A 16,531-nucleotide genomic window follows, 5' to 3' on the forward strand; every position below is an offset into this window, starting at 1 on the left:
CATGGGACAGGGCAGTGATGCTGATGCCCATGGGGATGGGCCAAGGTAGGATACTCCAGATGAGGCAGTTTGCAATAGGGATCACTTTGCAATGATGGTGACATTGCCCACCTTGGGTAGACACAGCCCCACTTCACTGCACCCAAAACTTCTGCTGCCCTCAAGTCACCACAGGCAGACAGCCTCTTCCATGACAGGATGCATGGGCACCAGTCAGAGGGTGCTAGGAATACTGCTGCTCCCTGCACCTACCGCCCCAGCCTAGGTTACTGCCAAGGGGTTGCCCAGGCAGATAGGAATGGAAAGGGGCCTTTGTTCCTGCCCTGATGTGGGGCACAGAGGCTGCAGGAAGCATGAATAAGCAAGAATAACACATGTTGGAGCCATGGGTCAGAGGCCAGGTCCTACTGCTCTTTCTCAGCTGCCACCAGTGATGGATTCGTGGGAGAGGGTGGGCAGCCCTGAAGCCCCAGCCCCTGACATTTCCCAAGCCAGCAGAAATAGGTCAGTACTGAAGCTAGCTGTCCAGAGGGTCTGGACCAAGGAACAGGGACAGCTGGGCTTCAGACATGCATCTAGCTGGTGCAGCCATGGTGCAATGAATTTCTAGGAGCTGCATGCAGGCTGCCAAAAGAGCTGAGTGGAGTGGGACAGGGCTGCAGGGTTCAGTGTGCTGGAGCTTGAGGACCGATACACACCAGATTTCCCAGCCAGGGAAAGCTCCCTAGCTGCTGGGCCAGCACCCACTCCCTGCATCCCACCTCCAGCACTCACAGCTACATCCCTGGGGGACCAGACTGCTGAACCCATGGGCAGCGAGGTCTGAGCACTCCCACGAACCCCCCTAGGGCCAAGCCCCAAGCGAGACACCCCCAGGTTGCTGCACGACTGCCACTTACCTTTGGCAGTGCTGAGTTTGCATGTGTAGATCCCACTGTCGTCCTCATGCACGGAGGTGAGCAGCAGATTGCACTTGCGCCCGTCAAAATGCATCTTGCATTTGAGCAGGGCAGGCTGGAGCAGCCGGCCCCGGGACAGCCAGTCTACATCCATGTCTGGCGGGCCAGCCACCAGGCACTCAAAGAGCGCCAGCTCCCCCGCCCCGACCACCACGTCCTTCAGGGGAACCACGATGGCCAGGGACTGGCACTCGGGGCGAGCTGCCCGGGAAGTGGGGAGAGAGAGAGAGAAAGAGAGACGCGTCTCAGCAACTGAAAAGCAATCATGAGAGGTGGCGGGTTGAAGGGGAGGAACGTGCGGGACAGAGGGGGACATGCAGGAAGGGGGCTTGGTGCGGCGGGCGGGGAGTGCAGCAGTGAAGGGCAGGAAGTGAAGGGGGAGAGATGTGGAAAGCAGAGCTGAGCCAGGAGCGGTCCAGGGGTGAGGGGAGGTGTCCGTGCCAGGAACACACCACACAGCGCTTTACAAACAGATTTTATTAGAGCTACAAAAAAAAAAAAGGGTCACGGCCTTGCAGCCCACCCCACCACACCCCCCTCCAGCCCCCTCCCTGGTGAGAAGAGACCCAGAGCAGGGGGAGGGTGCTCTGGGCAGATCCTGAGCCCTGGGGCTACGAGGGAGGTCTTGCAGTGGCCAGGCTGATGCCTGGGTGGGTGCCTCGAAGCCGAAGGGGCTGATGCTCTCTCTCCCCACAGTGGCTGGGGCAGGGTGCTCCCACACGGGGTCCCTGGAGTCTCCTGTCTCCCATGGTCCAAGATGACCATTACAGAACTGCCATCACATCACAACCCCTTCGCTACAGCCCTGGCTGTCACAGTGGTGACCATGGGCTCAGCTCCCTGCTCCCTTCCCTGGGAAGCATGGAGAGCGGCAGGACACGCAGACAGGGACAAACAAATGGAGCAAGAGACAGGACAGCATCATAAGGCCACCCTGGCCTGGCTGAAAGAGTGCCTGGTGCTCCCCAACCATTCCCCCTGCCCCGCCTCAATTATGCCTGCCCCGGCCATCCGGTGAGCCCCTGCCCACAGTCGAGGGCCCACGCGTCCCCGTGATGCGTCCAGGATGAGGCGGTGGATGGAGCAGAAGGTAATAACACAAGGTGAGGTCCACTGCCTAAGAGGTGTCCAACTAAGAGCCCCAGGGTCACGGCTCTGAGAGATGCACCCCCTTATCGTACTCCCCCTGCGTACAGACAAAAACCGCAGTCAGCAAGCGGAAGGGTTAGTGCAGCAGCGATGGGACCAGCACGCACACACATGCCAGCGTGGCACAAGAGGTGCGAGTGTGTGCCAAGGCACAGAGCCACCTACTGAGCCTCCAGAGAGGGCCTAGGGCTTGAACTGTTGTCCCCACAGCCCAGCTCCCCCTGGCCATGGGGCACGTGGCTGGATCTCATTCCCACCCCTGTGCTGCCGCACTTTGACAGAGGCTGGGAGCAGGGCGCCAGCAGGGTACAAGCAGTGCAGCCAAGGCCAAGTGGGATGAGTGCAGCCTGGGAGGCTCAGGCAGCCTTCAGCAAGGAGGGCTGGGGGCAGCAGGGTACACATAGCAAAAGGCAAGAGGAGGGAAGAAGCACCTTTCATCCCCACAGGCTCCTTCCCTAACCTCAGGGGATGCCAGACAAAGCCTGACTACCAGTCCCAAGCCCCACCCACCACAATTTGCACATATATTGGGGTGCTAGGGTGACCACAGCAGGGCTGGGGAGGGATTGCAGGAGAAAAGGGCTGGCCAGACCAGTCCCGTGCATACAGGCTATTGCTAGAAACAGGCAGGGGAGACCTCTGAAAGCTGCCCTGTGCCTTGCACACAGCTTGCAGACTGCCTGAGGCAGGGAGGGAGGAAGGGAACCATTGGCATGGTAGAGTTGGGGGACATGTCCCCTGCAGGGTCACCAAGGGCCAAAGCCCTCCCTGCAGAGGGGTTAGCACCTGGCTCCAGCAGTGGAGACATCAGGGCACATGGGGCAAAGCTAGGCTGCAGAGAGCAGTGGGCTCTGGGGCAGGCTGCTGTGAGCTCTGGCATGGCTGGGTAGTGAGACCCAGGGCTTTGGGTCTGCACATCTGGATGGGGCAGCAAGGCAGCCTGCCTTCTGCTGCAGGTCCAGCCTCTGCAGGCAGTCCCAGGTATGCAGGTCTGTTTTCCTGCTCCCAGCTTGGGCTCACCTGTGCTGCAACTGGGAAAGGCAGGATGGCTTGTCCCCTTCTCCCCCAGCACCACCAAGGGGTGGGCTCTGCAGTGGTCTCTTCCCCACACAGCTCATGCAGGGCACTGGAGCAAACTGACCCCTGGGGATTGTGGGGGCAGACGCACTTGGGTAGCTTTACCTCTGACCTCCAGCTTGGCCTCGCACTGCTTGGTGCCATACTCGTTGACAGCTTTGCAGGTGTAGAAGCCGGTGTCGGTGCGCTCTGCCGCGAGGATGTGCAGCGTGAAGCACCCCCGTGTTCCCTCTGCCTCCTCTGCATGGTGCCGGCGCCCGTACTTCACTGGCTGCCGGTTCCTCAGCCTGCTCAGGACATGGGCAGAGAGGCATGGTCATGCCTGGCCTTGCACGCCCACTCTAGCTGTCCCCAAAAGACCCCTTTCCTTCTCCTGAAATACTACTCAAGACAAAAGCTTCGAGCTGCCCATCCCCAAATGAAGATGTCTGTTTCTTCCATACCCAGCTGTGACCCAGCAGGCACCAGGACTCACCAGTAAATGATGGGCTTGGGTTCCCCACGGACACAGACGGTCATGCTGACATCCTGCCCCTCCAGCACAGATTGGTCCAACAGGGACACCTGGGAAAGCAGGGATCAGAGAGCAGCGAGTACCCACCAGCACCCAGAGCCATGTATCCTCACCACTGCACTCAGGGCTATGTGTCCATCACAACTGCATCCCTGGAGTACCAGGGCAGCTGATTGGTTGGATGCTGCTCAGGTGCAAGGAGCACCCCACATAAGGGGCAGGAAATCCTGACCCGGCATCTCCTGTCACCAGGTATCACAAATCTGTGGTCACGGGGCACTGCACACCCTCTGCCAGATCCTGGGAGGTGTGGGGGTAGGGAGAGGGAGGAGGAGGATCAGCTCACCTCAAAGGTGGGTGCAGCCTTGAAGGTACTCTCTGGGGAACTACGGGCAGCCCCATGCTCAGCTCTAGGCTGCAGCTTCATGGCCGGTCGGCGTTGCGGGGTCCCAGACTCGGGAAACTCTTCCAGGGGGCTCAGGTACTCCTCATCCGAGGTGATGGGGCTCGCCTGGCCGAGGGGGGGGGGCAAGTTCCCATGCCGCTCCACTGCGGGGGCTAGCACAGGAGACGCCCAGTAAGAAGATGGCAGTAAGCCAGAACTGAGCAGGCGGGTCAGGCCACTTCACCCCACCACCCTGCACCCCAAGGGTGCCCGAGGACACCCATCCCAGATCGGCTGCAGCCAGCAGTGAAGGGGTGCGGCATTGCGCAGGGGGAGGGGGTGAGAAGCACTCCACGGGACGCGATAAGGGGACGCGATATCCCGCAAGGCGACAGCAAGGCTCAAGTGGCTCTTACGCAGCAGCCTGCTCTTCCATCCTTAAGCCGCCCGGATTCCCGGGATGGCTGTCCCTGCCCCGAGCCGGCGAGGGCTGAAGGTGACATTGTCAGCTGCACTCCCCCAGCAGCCCGCCCGGCCGCCCGCCTGTTCCCCGGGCGGGGCCAGACCTGCCTGATTGGGGGGCCCACCCGGGGCCGCAATGGGTGCGGGATGAGTGCGGGGTCCGGGGGTGCAGTGCGAGGCGGTGGGAGCAGCGAGGCGCGGGGTGGTGGCAGAGAGCGGCCGCCGTGCCGGGGGTGCTGGCCCCCTTCCAACCCAGCTGCCGGAGCGCTCTCACCCCCCGTCCCCGCCCTTACCGGGGGAAGGCGGACAGACTGCTCGGTACAGGGTGAGGGTTGTGCCCCCACCCGCGTCCCCACGATGCCCGCGGGCAGCCCCAGGGCCGAGAGTTAAGGGCAAGGGAGCGATTCCCGGCTTCCCTCTGCCTGCTGTCCCACATCCTCCCCACCGCCCCCTGCACTCACCGGGGGTGGCGGCCCCGGCAGCCCCCGCCCCGAACCGAGCCGTGCCACCCCGGGCTGGGCCGCACTGAGCCCGGGCCGCACCGCCGAGCCGCCGCTGCCGCTGCCGGGGCCGGTGCTGGCCGGGAGCGCCTCCAAGTCTGCTGTGCCCTCCCCGTCCCAGAGCCGGCCGGCCCCCGGGGCTGGGCCAGCAGCGCGGGGGAGGGCCTGCCGCCGGGCCGGGGGCTACTGGGCCCCTTCTTTGCCCCCTCAGCAGCTGGCCCTGTCCTTGGGTGTATAGCCCCGCTCATCACGTAGCAGGTGGGCTTTTTTTAGGTGCTCCCAGCCCCCACTGCTGCTCTGCGCCTTCACACGCTCCCCAGGGACATTCGTGATGGGGAATGGGGACAGCCTTGGGACTGTCGTGGGACGCAGCTTGCAGTGGGGTGGAGGGCAGACTGGGTACCCCCTGGCTAGCAGCTTGGTAGGCAGGCTGGGAATGCCCATGGCTAATAGCTTGTGGTGGCCCCACGGCCAGCAGGTTGGAGGACAGGGGTGTCCTCACAGTTTGCAGGTTGGAGGACAAGCAGGAATATCCTCATGGTTTGGAAGCCGGAGGCAGGGGTACCCCATGGTTTGCGGGTCGGAGGGCAGGCTGAGGTTTCCCCACGGCTAGGGGGTTGCAAGGTAGGTGTAAGGGCAGTCAGACATTAGGGCTGCTTGCTGGTCGCCGAGGGATGCTCATAGCCTGACCCCACTCTGCTCCTCCCCTCCCAGGCAGGATCCCTTCGTGCTTCCCGGGAGCACGACAGCTGCTTTGGTTCAGACAGAGCCTTGTAGGGTAAGGAAGCCGGTTTCTTCCCAGTGACAGCAGCGGCGGAGCTGGCAGCCAGCCTACCGTCCTGCCGGTGCTGCCTCCCTCCCTCCCTCCCTCCCTCCCTGCCTCTCTCCCGGCCGCCTCCCGCTCTCGTCCCACCGCGGGGCTCACCGGGCCGCACGCTGAGGATGGCACTGCAGCAGGTCGCCCCCACCTCGTTGGCAGCCGTGACAGTGTAGAGGCCAGCGTCGGCTACCCGGGCGCTCCTGACCAGCAAAGTGTGACGCTCGCCCTCCGCCTTGATGGGCCGCGCCGTGCTGCTCCGCAGCGGGACCCCGTCCTTCCTCCAGGACACTGCAGGCAGAGGCGAGGGTCACTGCTGGGCGGGAGAGCCTGAGCTCCTCCAGGGCTCGGTGCAGGGTCCCGATGCGGCCAGGCGCTCCCTTGCCCGGCCTGGGGATCTCTTTGTCATGGATTCCCACGGCCCCCGGCTGATTCCTGGCACCCTCCTGCCCTCCAGTGGAGGCTGGAGGAGGGAACTAAAGGCACTTTTCTGCCCGACTCCCGCTGGTTGATACCGGCTCCAGCTGTCCAGCTGTCCAGCTCCCCCAGGCCATGTCCTGGCTACAACATGCCCAGAGCCCATCAGCCCTGGAGGCTCGCTCCTCGGGAAACCCCCTGAGCCATGCCAACAGCAGCCCAGAGAATCACCCGTCCCTGCCCACACAGGGCTCAGCGGTCTTTCTCCAGCCCAGTCCAGTCACCTTGTCTGCACCCCTGCCTTCTCTGCCTTCCCCCAGCACTTCATTCCTGCCTGGGGGGAAGCAGGGTGAAAGGCGTGCTCTGGTGGTGGGCAAGTCACCTGCCTGCGACACCCAGCTTGAGTCTGAGAGTCCCGCTCCACACAGCTCTGGTGGCCCCAAGAGATGGCCTGGCAGATGGACATGCAGGGAGCCCCAACTTCCAACCATCCCAGCCCAGCAGTCACTCACCTTCTGGATGGGGGTTGGCTGTGACAATGCACTTGAGCAGCACCTCTGCCCCCACAGCCACCGCCATGTCCTGGATGGGGATCTCAAATACAGGGGCTTCCAGGGGGTCTTCACCCGCTGAGACATAAGAATCGTCGGAGGATTCTGGATAGGGAGAGACAGACCCCATGGCTGTCAGTGGGGTGGAGGAAGTGGGTCCTGTGCCATGCTGTTCCTTGCAGCCCTCTGCCTACCCCTGCCACCACATGCACCATACCCTTGCCAGGGCATTAGCAGGTCCCTGGGCCATGCAGTGGAGGAAAGGGCCATATCAGAGGCCACCATAGCACGGTGCCTGCAGTGGGACGAGACAGGAAATGGGACAAGGCAGGAGACAGGATAAGGCAGGAGATGGGACAAGGCAGGGAGTGTATAGCTTGCTGTACATCCTTGTACAGCATAAATGAAGCAACAGCAAGGTGTGAAAGGAGGAGGGTTGTACAGCCCATAGCACCTTCCTCTCCAAACCACCCCAAACCCCTCACAGGTTGCTGGTTGCTCTGCCTCACCACACCATCATCAGTCTTCCAGCTCCCTCTCCTCACATGGCCCCAGCACAAGGGCAAAGGTCCTGGGGCTCTGGCAGGAGCTTCAGGCATGTGGGCTTGGCAGTTCTCTGGCCAGAGCAGAACCTGAAAGGAGCTCCCATCCCACGTGCAGTCTGGTCTCACGCTCAGATGGGCAGGGAACCTCTCCTCTGGCCAAGCCACTTGCAGCATCTCCTGGGGATGCTTTGGCTGCATGCCCTGCCTGGAGCATTGACCAGCCAGGACAAGCTGCAATGGGTGCCCTGTGTCCCGGGGAGTTGGACCAGCCCAGGGCTGGGTCACAGTGGTCAGCACCCTGAATCCTTCCCATGCCAGGCTGAAGGGATGGATATGTCAGTAAGCATCACGACTTCAAGGCCCAGCAAACTGGCACCCAGGCTTGTGTGTCCTATGGCACCATTTGGACCCAACATGCTCAGCCTCCAGAGCCCCATCCTTCCACCCCTGTGCTTTCTGACACACCCAGGGCTTCCCACACCTCCCAGGGCAGGCTGGGGTCTCCCATCCAACTCAGAATCTGGCCCAGCCAGCTCTGTGCCCACAAAAAAGTAACTAGATCACAGTAGATCACAGTAGAAAAAAGTAGAAAATAGAAAAAAGTAGAAAGCTGTCCCCTACCTATCTCCGGAGAGGTAGGTCTGGCTCGACGCCCCTTCCCCTTGCTTCGTGTGCTCCTGCCTTCTTGAACTGTTCGGCCACTCTCTTTCTTCTCTGACACCTTCATCTGCCTTCTCTCCACCTCCCTGCCAATGCCATGTTGCCCTGCCCAGCTTCTCTCCAAGCGAGCCTCCTGCTCCATCCCTGGCTTCGCCCAAGGCAGAAACCGTACCTCTGTGGGTGCCTCTGACCGCCGGTGCAGCCCATGAGGCACAGAGAGCCGGGCAGCCAGGGCTTCACTCACTGTCCCGGGGGCACGGGCTTCTCCAGTGGGGCCCCCATCCGGGCACGGGCTGCCTTCAGCAGGACCCGCCTGTGAAAGAGCTGCCCATCCATGTGGAGCAGCTTGTGTTAACAGCCACTGCTCCTTCTTCTTCACTTCCCTAGTGCCCTCTTGCTGCGGACCCTTCCTGGCACCTGCATCTTCCACCTCAGTGGGCTGACTGGCTGCCGTACTGCCGAGTGCTGGTGCTTTCCTCCCACGTTGGCCCCGCGGCTCTAGCTCCCCATCGGGTCCCACGAGTGCCACGCTGGAAAGCGCCAGGTGCTGGATGACATGCGTGCCCTCCGCTGGCAAGAGGGTCTTCGGAGGCAGTGCCTTGCGCCCACCAGCACCATGCGAGGAGGGGGTACGAGGGGCGTGGGGGGCGGCAGGCTCGGCGGCCGCTGGGGGCGAGGGTGCCGGGGGCAGCCCAGCTTTGCACAGCTCCTGGGACCGCCGCAGCTGCTGCTTGGAGACCGTCCGCTTGATGCGGGTCAGCTCCTCCGCGAACTTGTGCTCGATGGCGTAGACGCGGCCGGCAAACTTGCCGCGCTCGTCAAAGGAAGCGGCTTTCTGCCGGAAGGCCAAGCGCCGGCACGCCGCTGTGCTGTCCGCATCCCAGCGGTCCCGCACGTCCTCCCGCGAGCCGCCCGGGGTGCTGGCGCGGCGCAAGCCGGAGCCAGGCTGGTCGAAGGAGCGTGTCTTACGCAAGGGAAGGCCAGAGTGAGGGGGGAAGAGGCTGTCTGACTGCTCCAGGCTCCGCCGCCGGTCCTCAAAGTACTGCAGCCTCTCGAAGATCTTAGAACCAGCACGCACCAGCTTGGGGGATGCCCTGACAGAGATGCGACCGGAGGTGTCACTCATGGGCGTCTGGGGACGGGACTCTTGTGTGCTGCCCTGGGAGTACCCTGAGGATTTGGGCTTCTTGATCTTCTCCTCATACTCCTCAGCAACAGTGTCCTGATACTCAGCGGGCACTGAGGACTTCTTGCGGGGGGTCACAGGCGTGTAGGAGGGGACGCCAGGGCCACGGGTGGCAGGCTGAGATGCAGCACCAGTGGGCAATGGCAGGCACGCACCAGTACGGGGAGATGGTGAGCGGATAATGGGTGGCTTGGTGGTCAATGGCAGGGCAGCAGGGGACCTTGGGGCTTCAGCACCAGGTTTCGGAGAGACAGGGCCACTGTGGGAGTCATCTCTCCGGTAGCCCCCCTGGGGGATACTGCTGCAAGGGGAGAGACAAAGGAGCAAGGTTCAGAATCCACCCCACCACCTGGCTGTGTCCCTACTCCCACCCCACACCACAGCACCCAATGGGGCACAGCAAAGGAGGCAGGTAGCCAGGGAAGCCCTGGGACCAGGTATCCTCAACAGGCTCCAGCAAGTACATCTGTCCACCTGGAGATCATCAGAAGCTGGCTAGTCCTGGGCTGCTGTGACACAGCCATGTCCCCTCGTCCAGGGTTATTCTTCTGGGACAGCAGGGTGATGCTGGGATACTCAGCAAGTCACCTTTGCAGAGCCACCATGCAGACAAGATGAGAGCCAAGGAGTGCCTCAGTTTGCTGCAGGGTTCTGGCATGCCGGGCAGCACAGCACAGGCCAGCTCTTCCACGAAGTAGAGCGGATCCCCAAGGCTACAAGCCCTCCCTGAGCACATGCTGCTGTGGGCATGTACCCAACTCTGCTGCCCCTGGGGGGCCTTAGTGATTGTGGTGTAGAAATCATATGGTGGAGATGAGGTTTTGGTGGAACAAGCAGCCTCAAATGAAAAAAGAGGCAGGATGGAGGTCGAAGGAGCAAGGCCTGCAAGGATGAAGACTGAAGGTGGTGGGGAGGTACAGGGACTCTGAGCACATCAGCAGGTCTTAGGGAGGCAGCATGTCCCTGGCCCCTGCTGCCACTCCTGTGTGGTACGGGATGTGGGTGGTAGACTTTTGCCAGTGAGTGTCCCAGGCTGCTGTACACCCCCAGGTCCCCTCACCCTGGGCTGCACAGAGGCCCCACAGCTGGGTGGGATGGGGGGGACACAGCTTGCAGGTGGGATGCTGCAGATCATGTAGTGGCACAGGGATTACCCTCAGACGCAACTTGGCCACAGCAGAAAGGGAGCCCACTCCATGTCCCTCACCTCACGCAAGGACCTGACCCTCCTGGGCTGGGTCACTCCTACCTCCATACTGGAAACAAGCTGCCTGTTGCTCAGAGCCCCTGTTCCTCATCCGGGCATGGCGAAGGCAAAGGAAGCCCAGGAGGAGGGGAGAAGATGGCTGCAGGGGTTGGAAGGAGATGGCCCCAGCACGATGTCCCCTCCGCACACTTCTCCCATCTACTTACACGTGGAGCGAGAGCGCCCGTCCTCGGTACAGGCTGAAGGCGCTGCCGTACGGGTCGCTGGCCACCGAAAGGCTATCCTCTGACCCCCAGCTCGTGCCCACCAGATTAGCCCGTGATGCCCGCACCAGAGGCTCCACACCCAAGTGCCGGACCTCGGCGCCGCGTGGGGCCAGCGTATTTGCTTGCCTTGGGGTTCCCTGCGGCTGCTGCCGGGCAGCAGGGCGGAGGTAGGGTCCCCGCGCAGAGAGGCTGGCGTCTGTCTCCTTCTCCACCACGGTCTGCTGGCTGCCCGACCAGCTGGAGCGCTCCTCTGCCTGTGATAGGGCCAGCACTGAGGTTGGTGTCGTGTTCATGGAGGTGTCCACGAGGGTGTCAGACCCACCTGGAAGGAGAGGAGTGAGCAGACACTAGGTGCCAATGGAGATGAGCCCTCCACCCTGCTCAGAGAGGGCTGAGCCACCACTTGGTGTTCCAGGGTGTCCTGAGCAGCATCCTGCTGCCCCAAGCCCTCTCCTCTTCACATGGATGGATCACAGCTTCTCCTCCATGGAGTCTCCCAAAGCTGGCCCAACAGAGCCCCTAGGGGAGGCCATGCCCAGCAGCCAGTGCTGTAGCTCAGTGCTACAGATGCTCACCTGTGGGGGTGCTGAAGGCCGTCTCATCATGGAGATTGCTGTGCTGTGTCACCTGGGGGTCACTGGGTTCATCCTCGCCTGTCTCCGAGTCTGGGGTGAGGGAGAGTAGGGGGTGAGGGGACAGAGGGACAGCAGGCCAAGCTGATGGACCTTGCAGACCCACTGGCACTGGGGGCAGAAGAGCAGTACCTGGGCAGTGCTGGGATGGAGGGCATGACCATGAAGTGCAGGGACAAGCTGCCAACAGGGAAAGGCAGGACCAGGGATAGAAAGGTCTAGTGGGGCAAGGGCAGGGGAGAGCCAGCGAAGTGGGCAGGAGCAGTGTTGGATGATGGGAAGAAAGAAGATGGTACCAGCATTGGGGATGTGGCTGACAGAAGCAGCATGGTGATGGGGAAAGCGACACAGGGGGACAGTGGCAGCAGTGGCATAAGCTGAGGCATGGGGCTCAGTCTGGAGAACAGGGCTGCCACTAGGCAGGGCTTTTCCTACCGTAGCTTTGTTTCCTGCAGGAGCGGAAAACTTCGCTTCCATAGGGGCAGCAAGAGAGAGAGAGACATCAACACCCGGTTATCGGCCCGGCCTGCAGAGACGCCGGGGGCAGCAGGGAGGGGCTTTGTCACCAGCACCTCCCCGCACTGCCATGGGGAAAGGACCTGCCAGATCAGTACCTGGGTGGGCCATGCTGGCTCAGAGAGCCTGGCACCCTGTGCCAGACTTTGGATCCAGGCATGGGGCCAGGACTGAAAGTTTGCCTGTCTCAGGACCCCACAAGGAGCACCCCATGCACTGCCCACCTTCCTGGCAGAGGCCATGCATCCACAGGGTGTGGAAACAACACCCCCAGACTTCCCCACCATATCTCCCCTCAGCACCCACATTCAGTGCTCGTTGTTACAGCGCCGCACACAGACCCTTCTCGCACACGCGCTATCCCACCTGTGCAGTGCAACAGCACCATCCCCTTCCCATGCCACCGCCACATCCTGCCCAGCAGGACAGCCACCCTGTGACCCTCAGCTACTGGGCTGTGGGGCTGACCTCACGGCTGCAGCACTCACATGGCCTCACACACCTCACAGGTGTGTCCACGTGCAAGCACCTTCCCTGTGGCATGTGCACGTTTATCACCTACCCCATTCGTGGCAGCTGCTGTGTGATACAGCCATGTACCACAGCATGGCCCTGGTTGGTACAGCAGAGATGGTATGGGCAAGGCATCAGTGAGATGCCCTCCCCATGGGCAGGATGTGGCCAAGCCAGATGAGTACCACCCTAATATCCCATCCCAGGAAAGCTGATGACATGCAGCCAGGGAGGGCCAGACCTTATTTCTCATCACGGCTGAGCCCTTGCAAACTGCTGCAAGAGACCTCTGAGGCAAGGGACACGTCCTCTACCCCACCAATGCTCCCCACCACAGCAATGTCATGGCATGGTGCGAGCCACCTCTCTGCAGCCCAGCACACTACCAGCTGCCTCACGTACTGCCATCACATCACTCTCCGCCATGACAGCCAGTGCCTGATGAACTAGTGCTGCAGGGCCAGGAGTAATCAAACCTCATGGGGGACACTGGGAGCCCCTGTCTGACTGAGACTCCCTTTTGGGGGCTGGCAAGATGCAGCCAGCCTCCGCTCACTGTCCCTTTGCAGCACAGTGGTGGGGCTTCGCCCCATCCCAGTGCACTCAGGGCAGCAGGGGGAGCCGGGTCCTGGTAACTCAACGCACCATGCGTGAAGCGCCCAAAGCGCCGCGAGTGGCCAGTCTTCTGAAAAGGAAAAGAGAAGAGAGTGTTACCCGTGGCACAGTGCCACACACATGCATGCACACTGCTGGCGTGGCACACACGCACTCACACCCCCCACCACAGCACAAGCGGCACTGCTCACACCCACCATCGCTCACACACACACACCCCAGGACACAACACGCAGTGCCACTCACACCCTCTCACTGGCAGGGCACACCTGGCACCGCTCACACACACACGTCCCCTAGCTGCACACCCACTGGGTATCCGCAGGCACACACCCCCACACACACAGAGACACAAACGGGTGTAGGTGGGCACGTGTAGCGCGTGCCCAGCCATGCACACACACTCACACCTGTGCACACACGCTCCATTTGGTGATGGCACCATGCTTCCCAGCCCTGCATCATTGCCTGTGCTGGGGGGGGGTGACACTGTGCACCCCAGCCTGGTGCCACAAGCCTATACCCTGACAGTGACGTCCCCAGGCAGCCTGGCTGCCCCAGCACTGCTGCCTGCAGACAGCACCACCTGCAACAAGGTCTTTGCCTTGGCTGTTTGCCCAAATTCTCTGCAGCCCCTTCAAAGCCACCACCCACAACAGCATGGGGACAGGGCCACACCAGCATGAGGACTGGGCCAGCAAAGCATCTTCCAGGTGCTGGCCCAGACACTAACACACACATGGGCCCAGCGTGGCAACAACATCCCCCACCCCCGTGGAGGCCATGCCAGTTGTGAGGGAGGCTGCCTGGCACAGGCGGCAGAGGACTGACCTGACCGCGCGGGGCTGGAAGTGTGGGGGCTGCACTCGTCTGGGCAGGCAGACGGGACCCATGCATGAGCAGAGGCACCAGGAGTTCCCTGCCAGCTTGGCTGTCCTCTACACCGCAGCCCAGGGCCAAGCACCTGCTTGCCAAGGGAGGGACTGGCTGAGGGTGACCCGGTTGCCAGGCCTGGCGTGCACTGACGCCATCTCCCGGGAAAGCAGAGGGAAAGGGTGATTTCCAAGGCAGGCAGGAACAGGGGTGGCAAGCAGACAGGCAGGGTTGAGCTGCCAGGACTGAGCATCCTTCCCAGACAGTCTAGGTGACAGGTTCTCCCCAGGACACTGACACCACATGCCCTGTCTCCCCAGCATGGAACTCAAGGTTGGACACCCAGTTTTCTTTAAGCCCTTTGCTCTGCTAGCCCCTCGTGCTGCCCCACAGCTCCCAAGAAGGGTCAGGGACAGACAGCTCCAAGAGATGGACAATCCTCAGGGACAGCCAGCCAAGCAGGGCCAGCAGTTAGTTGCCCTTGGAAGAGCAGCAGGCTCATTTTGTGTGCCCCAAGGCTGCTGCCGCTGCAGCGTCAGCCCCAGCTCGTGGGCAGCATTCGGGGCTCCCTCCAACCCCCCTCCTGCATGCGGTGCTAGCCAGAGGGCAGCGGCTGCACGAGACACATTTGTATTCAGGCTGAGCCAGGCTTCACCTCCCCTCCTCGCTGACTCTGCTGGTTCTGGCTGGCAGCCCGTCTTCCAGGCCAGGGAAAGATAGATGAATGATTAACTGCACCATCGGCGGATAATTCCCCCATTAAAAAATGAAAATGCAATTGAGTGCCATTATCGGGTGCTCTTGTGGCTTCCCAGGGACTGGCGCCACCAGCTCCCCGACAAATATGGTGACTGCAACCAGCACGCCTGGGCTCTACCAACAAAAGCTGTGGGGTGGCTTAAGCCTCTTCCCCTCCACCTTGCAACAGGTCCCTACAGGACTGGGGCACTCCACAGCCTGGATCCCCCTTGGGTGCAGCACCCACCCACAGCTGATCAGGACACTGAGCGCTCGATGATGCAGGGTCACTTAGGAGACAGGAGGAGGAAAAGGGGCAGGAGCAGCTCAGGACTTACTGTGGGGCTATGTTCTGGGTGATGGGGCCAGACAGAGAGTGGGGGATATGTCCCCTGGCTGGAATTTCATTTGGCCCCTGGGAAAAGGGGCGAGGGATCCACAGGAGGCTGCTCTCCACCCACCCAACGCAGGGTAGGGAGAAGGGCTGCCTGGGATCAGCACCCAGCTTCAGCCCTGCCCTACAAGACAGCTGGGTGGGACCCGCTGCTGCCTCCTTCCCCTGTGCCAGGCATAGATACACCCTGCCCCAGGCTGGGGACTCACTCTGGTTCCGGCACGGCATCCTTAAGGACAGGCACGGGGCCATGAGGAGTCAGTGGGGAGAAGGGGCTCCTTGGGCCATGCAGCCCAGCTCTTGCAGCCTGCCACCACCTGGCATGTGCAGTCCAGCACCACATGGCACTGGTGCCACTGGTGTGAGACAGGCAGACAGGGAGTAGGGATGCAGTGAGGTGGGAAGCCAGTGGGTCATATGCCTGTTGCAGAGACAGCCACTGTGAGTGTCCTGCTACCTGCCATGCTCTATTTGCCCCACATATCGACAAGCCCCTGCGCTTGCTGCCCCCAAGGGCAGGTGGAGCAGCTGGGCAAGCTGGGCAGTACAACTCATCTTTCTCCAGAGAGACTCCCCCACACACCTGGCTCCCGGCATCCCTGGGGACCCGTGTTCCCCAGCGCATCCCGCATCCCTGGGAAGGGGCTTAGGTTGACAGCCTGTCCCCGTGTTCTGCTGGGACACTCAGCAGGGTGGCAACGAGGAGGCTATGAAGCAGCAGGGTGAGCTTGTGTGCCCCAAAAGAGTCGGGGGTCGGGGGCTTCCTGGAAGGATGCTCCCCCATCCTCCACCTCCCGCCGACGCCAAGTGACGTCCTTGTTCCTTGCTGGGCGGCGGAGCGAGCGGCGGGCCCGCGGAGGAGCCTCGCCTGTGCCAGGCATGCTCCTGACGCGGAGGGGATGACGCAGGCAAAGCCTCGTCTCCAACTCCGTGACCACCAGCAGCGGGGATGGGGAAGCCATGAAACAGCCTCCATTTGCCTCCCCGACTCCGGAGGGTAGAGAGGGGAGAGGGTGACAAGGAGAGAAGCCCCCGGCGAGGGTCCCAGCCTGCTGCTGGTACGGGCGGTGCTGAGCACCTGCCTTCCGTCCCTCCTTCTCAGCTGGCCAGGGCTGGCAGGCAGCTGGCAGCTTCGCAAGCGGGGCTGGAGCCGGTGCTGGGCAAAGCCCTGGAGAACCCTGGGCGGCAGCGGCAGGGCCGAAGGGACCACTCCCATCTCCATCCATCCCCATCCATCCCTATCATCACCATCCCCGTCGCCATCCCGATGCGCTCCCGCTCCCGGCACTTCCCCCTCCTCCCGGCAACTCGGCGGCGCGGCAGCCCGGAGCCCTTACCTGGAAACGCTTCTTCACCCAGATCTTCTTCATGCTTCTGCAGAGCCCCGCTGGCCCGGTCACATCGGCTCAGGCCCACCAGGATGCCAGCCCGCTCCCGGCGGGGTCCCTGCTGTCAGCAGGCCGGGGGTGCAAGCAATGCTCCGAGCATCCTTCGCTGCGGGCAGCCGGGGACGGCGGAGGGAAAGGAAGGAGCTCGCCAGGTTGGGCTCTCGGGA

The 16,531-nt window shown here is 62.2% G+C and overlaps 1 protein-coding gene across 3 annotated transcripts in view; it reads right to left on the reverse strand.

Annotated features, from left to right (window-relative positions):
• Window positions 1-16,531, reverse strand: part of SPEG (striated muscle enriched protein kinase) — a 40,040-nt gene that overhangs the window by 14,603 nt on the left and 8,906 nt on the right. Inside the window, exons 1-12 of one of the 3 annotated variants that reach the window (XM_054175395.1) lie at window positions 16,314-16,526; window positions 13,002-13,038; window positions 11,763-11,792; window positions 11,271-11,360; window positions 10,636-11,017; window positions 7,998-9,523; window positions 6,793-6,936; window positions 5,972-6,154; window positions 4,046-4,257; window positions 3,661-3,749; window positions 3,291-3,472; window positions 900-1,160 (exon numbers count right to left, since the gene is read on the reverse strand). In XM_054175395.1, coding sequence (XP_054031370.1) covers window positions 900-1,160; window positions 3,291-3,472; window positions 3,661-3,749; window positions 4,046-4,257; window positions 5,972-6,154; window positions 6,793-6,936; window positions 7,998-9,523; window positions 10,636-11,017; window positions 11,271-11,360; window positions 11,763-11,792; window positions 13,002-13,038; window positions 16,314-16,346 — 3,169 coding nt within the window. In that variant the 5' untranslated portion in view covers window positions 16,347-16,526. Of the gene's footprint in view, window positions 1-899; window positions 1,161-3,290; window positions 3,473-3,660; window positions 3,750-4,045; window positions 4,258-5,971; window positions 6,155-6,792; window positions 6,937-7,997; window positions 9,524-10,635; window positions 11,018-11,270; window positions 11,361-11,762; window positions 11,793-13,001; window positions 13,042-16,313; window positions 16,527-16,531 lie in introns of those variants that run through there. The other 2 variants (XM_054175387.1, XM_054175378.1) reach the window with 2 other exon arrangements.

This window comes from Dryobates pubescens, chromosome 2 (genome assembly GCF_014839835.1).
Source record: "Dryobates pubescens isolate bDryPub1 chromosome 2, bDryPub1.pri, whole genome shotgun sequence".
Lineage (NCBI taxonomy): Eukaryota > Metazoa > Chordata > Aves > Piciformes > Picidae > Dryobates > Dryobates pubescens.